At 36.8% G+C, this 4,531-nt stretch overlaps 1 protein-coding gene and 1 long non-coding RNA gene across 2 annotated transcripts in view; one reads left to right on the forward strand and one right to left on the reverse strand.

Moving 5' to 3' along the window:
• The window catches only part of LOC116184947, a 20,422-nt gene extending 18,493 nt beyond the window's left edge, over positions 1-1,929 (forward strand). Inside the window, exon 3 of the long non-coding RNA XR_004149642.1 lies at positions 1,914-1,929. This is a non-coding gene — a long non-coding RNA (uncharacterized LOC116184947). The remainder of the gene's footprint in view (positions 1-1,913) is intronic.
• LOC102676175 (neural-cadherin-like) overlaps positions 1-4,531 on the reverse strand; it is a 75,569-nt gene that overhangs the window by 12,001 nt on the left and 59,037 nt on the right. The window contains 2 exon segments of the mRNA XM_031508205.1: positions 216-331; positions 1,444-1,587. Of these exon segments, the coding sequence (XP_031364065.1) occupies positions 216-331; positions 1,444-1,587 (260 nt within the window).

Here is a 4,531-nt window from a genome sequence, read left to right on the forward strand (position 1 = left end):
TTACCATAAACTCATCTCGAGACGAGAAAGATTTATTAAATCAATAACGGATCAGTGAAATGGAATATTAATAATTCTAATGATATTAGAATAGAAAGTTTTAATTTCCACGATTTTATCGAAAGTAACGAAACGAGGGTTGGGAACACGGTTAAAAGGATCAACAGCGAAGACTTTCGTTCCTCGCATCGCCGTCAATGTTGTAACATACTTACCCTTTTCCTCGTCTCGTAATCTAACGCACCCGCGACATAGATGGCGCCAGTCATATTCTTCACGGCGAATGCACCGCCTATGTTACCGCTCGTAATCTCGTATCGAATACGCGAGGCTGTAAAATGCAGAAAAACATCAATTTCACAATGGAGTTTCACGGATGAATTGCTCTTTTCTCCTCTCCTTCTTACCGTGTGTGTATGGCGTCGAGCACGCCACGGCGAAACGTCTTTAAAGCGTTTCTGCTTAACGACTTAGTTTAAGAAAAAGACTCTTAAGAGAGAGAGAGAGAGAATGTACTTAGCGAACGAAATGCGAAATAAGTACGAAACAACAACTGATTTAAATTTCGAAAAGTGCTCCATTATTAAGTTCCAAACAACAAGTTTGAGCACGTAGGGAGACGAGAGGACCCCCGCGATTATTCGGGGCAAAGTCTTGGGGATTATTCGGAACAAGGTCTCGAGGCTTTGGAAAAATTGCGATCTCAGAGAGTATATCTATGGGTGGAAATATTCAAAAAAAGATCCGCTGTGAAATTTCATGTGCCATTGCGCGATCGATTTATTCTCGATTTTGGATTATGTTTGGACAGTAAGGTTCGTTAAATCGATCGATTTCTTTAAATTTCCCCGGGGATCATCGCTCGATCCCCGTGAGTAGGTAACGAAGAAATTAGTTTCTTTTTTTTTTTTTTTTTTTTTTTTTTTTATTTAAAAAAGAAAAGAGAAGAGAAGAAAAGAAAAAGCCTGTAATCAAGCAGCGGGGAGCGAGCTGGATCTTGTTAATCGAGGTCCATCGGATAAATATATTTCGTGACTCTGCTCGAGCCATCCGGTATTTAAAGTTTCGTGAACAATTTATGTCGCATCCTCGATGCCGAGTCGAGGAAAGGCGAATGGATTTTAGCGAAACTTCGTTACCCAGGTTATAGAACTTTGAAATCGAGTAATAGATTCGTTATTAGAAACGGAGAAAGGATACGGCAACTTAAATCTACGGACAAAGTTATTAACCTTTCGATCGAGTGAAAATTATTTCTCTCCATTCGTGACAATTTTATTTATAATTAAAAAAAAAGAAAAGAAATCAAGAAATTTAATTCCAACGTTTTCACGAGAGAAGGTTACACGCGTTATTATCCTCCTGCTCGTATCACACGATTCAGGGAAGATTCAGTGAAAGCAAAAAAAGGAAAAAAACGTATTTGCATATGTGTCCACTTACACTCGTCGTGATCTTTGGCGGTGACAGTGAGTACCGTGTGCTGGATATCCTCATTTTCGTCTACTTCAGCCTCGTAGAGGCCTTTGTCGAAATAAGGCGGATTGTCGTTCTTGTCAGCTATTCCAATACGGATGAATTTCGTCACTGGAACAGACAAAAGAGAGAAACGTCACGTTCGTGGATCTCCCTTCCCTTCTCGCGTCCCACCGCGATATAAAAGTCCCCGAATATAGGTTGCGATGCGATCCCTCTCCAGAGAAGGTTCAGCCCTTCTATTCTCCTACCTTATATACGTATATATATATAAACGGAAAATTCATTTCCGTTTCTATCCGTTTTACCTTCGGTCTCATCAATGGGAAGAGGGAAGAGGAATGCGTGCGTATGTAAGAAATCGACGAGCAAAATTTTTTTTTTTTTTTATCTCAACCAATGAAAATCGAACGAAAACGAGTAATACTCGAGTGGAGTTTTTTTTCGAAATTTTATGCTTCCTCTCACTGAGAAGAGAGAGGGATATTCGTATTCGTATTCAATCGTACATCGTATGCAGCAGCAACTCATCATTATTCCAATATTTTTCAGAGATCATCGAACGTGTATACACGAAATTGAAATTTCCCTCTTTTCCTCCCGGTTCGATTTTCATTCATTCGGATACAAGATCGCAACGGAGTTTTCGAATCTTGTTTCAAGATCTTTCGTATTTCACGGTTAATTTATGCAGATGATTTAATGGAAAATTCATGCTCGATAATTTATTGGCTTCCGAGTCGGTGTGATTTGAGGAACGGGCATATCGATCTTCCAGATAAAATGAATTAAACGAAGACAAAAGTTCATCACGAAAGCAGCGATCGGTACCGATTTATCGTGGAATTGCGGATATTGCGATAAGTCGAACTATTTTTTTGTTTTCTTCTCGATTTTACGATCAACGAAAAGCTAAAGAACGCGATAAAATGATCTTTGAACGAGCGTTTATTTATAAATTTCGTTACGATTTTTGCCGATTTCATACAAGAAAATTGAAAATATATACCCTGCGTTGAGAACGGTTTTCGCAAATGAACGATCGCCACGCGCAGATAGCGAATTCTCTCGTTAAAATAATAATAAAGTTGGTTAATAAATCATTCCATTTTCCCCACAGAAACTTTTCCCCACAAACATTATTAACAATTTCAACGCGCCTCATTAAAACTCTTTACTCCGAGCTTACTACCGATCCAACCCCGCACGCCACAAACTAACTCTCTCCCAAGCAATTTAAATCGTCGCCGTTAAACAACGAGGTGGAATTAAAGAAACAACAACTCTGTTCCACGTGAGAATTAATATCAAATCCGTCTAAGGCGTAAATAGTATATTATACTATACAGGTAATTGTTATAGAATTTAAAGTTCACAGAAATTTATTTATACGTGGTTTTATTATTAAATGTTACATCGCTATTTCATAGTTGGTATCTATTTGTTTTTCTTCGATACTTCAAATGTTTTGAAAACAGATACGAGCAATCGAGTATAATTAAATATATTCAGTTAAACCCGTACATTTTTATTTATTGTTTTCATTGCCCAGTCAACAGTTTAATATTATCGTTTCTCGAGTGAACACAAGCGTGCGGATTTTCATTCGAAGGTGAAATTCACGCGGCTGAGAAAACGATATATATCCGAAATATCCGCTTAAGAGGCGGATTGTTAACACGAATTCGTGAAACGCGGGAACGAATACACGAATATCGGTTAATTTGCCTCCACGTATCTTAGCAGAAAATTTACCTCGTCTCGATTCCCTTTGCCCGACGAATTTACCTATCCAATTAAGTTGATTCCCGCACTTTCCATTTCCATTCTATCATTTGATGCTCATCGAACTTCGAATCGGCGCGCAAATTATTTCGAAAAATATTATTTCGTTGATTGAACAAAAGTTGAATAAATCGGCGAGTTTTCAGATCGGATCGAATCGGATACGAAAGATGGGGGCGAGGGAGATTGGAATTTCTTTGTGAAAAGTGTGTCCTTTATTGCGCTCGAGATTCACGAGATTCGTCGAGTAGCTTTGCGGATAAAAGTGTTTAATTAATCGAAGAATGGTTTATCGTTGTTTCATTGTTGAGAAGGATAAGTATAAAAGTGTAGTTCTTTCGTTACAAAAAAAGGAATAGGTTAAAAGCTCTTCTACTTTATCTATGTAATTTCTTTATAGCGCGCCAACATTTCGTTACGAGTATCTTCGTTACCTCGAAAAGGTGAAGAAGGATTCTTCAACCTTCCCTTTTCACCTTCCTCCCTTTCTTCTCTTTCTTTGTCCCTTTCCTATTCGTGGAAAATAAACATTTGTCGAGATTAATTCGCGTTTAATTTCAGTAAGATAACAGCCCATCGATGCGCGTAGATAACGCGACGAAGAAATAACGTAAAAATATTATTCTCTCATAAATCTTTTATCTTCAATAATCTCGCAAATTTCTAACGTCTCGTAGATTCATCGTAGTCGAACTCGTCTTCGAACAGGATACGAATTTAATCTTTTAAATATCATTGGAATTTTGCACGAGCAAGTTGGAACAATGCGAAAAATTAAAATATATTACGAAAAAGCGCAAAATATTATTAACGTCACGTAGGATATTTCAATATCAATTTTCATTAAAATCAAAATTTATTACAATAATTAAAAATTCTGGCGCGTTGCGTTTCCTCTTTAATAAATCATAATAAGAATTTATTTACACGTGCTTCTCTCCGTTATGAATGAAGATAAAGCACGGAAAAGATATATTATGAAACTCATCTGCTATGATCCGCGTGTAATATTAATACGATATTAAAAAAATGTAATACAATTCTTCTTTCAGAAAAAAAACATCGCAACATCATTTTCCGTGCAAAATGTGAATGACTATATTTTATAAATATAACATTTTCCGAAAAACCAACTAAAACCGTTATTCGTCAAACATAATCCGCCATCATTCTCGTACTCCAATTTTACAAAAATCAACAAGCATTCGAGCATAATTTTTCAAAAAGCATCGTAGAATAAACACAAGAATAAACGAAAAAAAAAAAAAAA

The sequence above is a fragment of the Apis dorsata genome, unplaced genomic scaffold (genome assembly GCF_000469605.1).
Source record: "Apis dorsata unplaced genomic scaffold, Apis dorsata 1.3 scaffold_77, whole genome shotgun sequence".
NCBI lineage: Eukaryota > Metazoa > Arthropoda > Insecta > Hymenoptera > Apidae > Apis > Apis dorsata.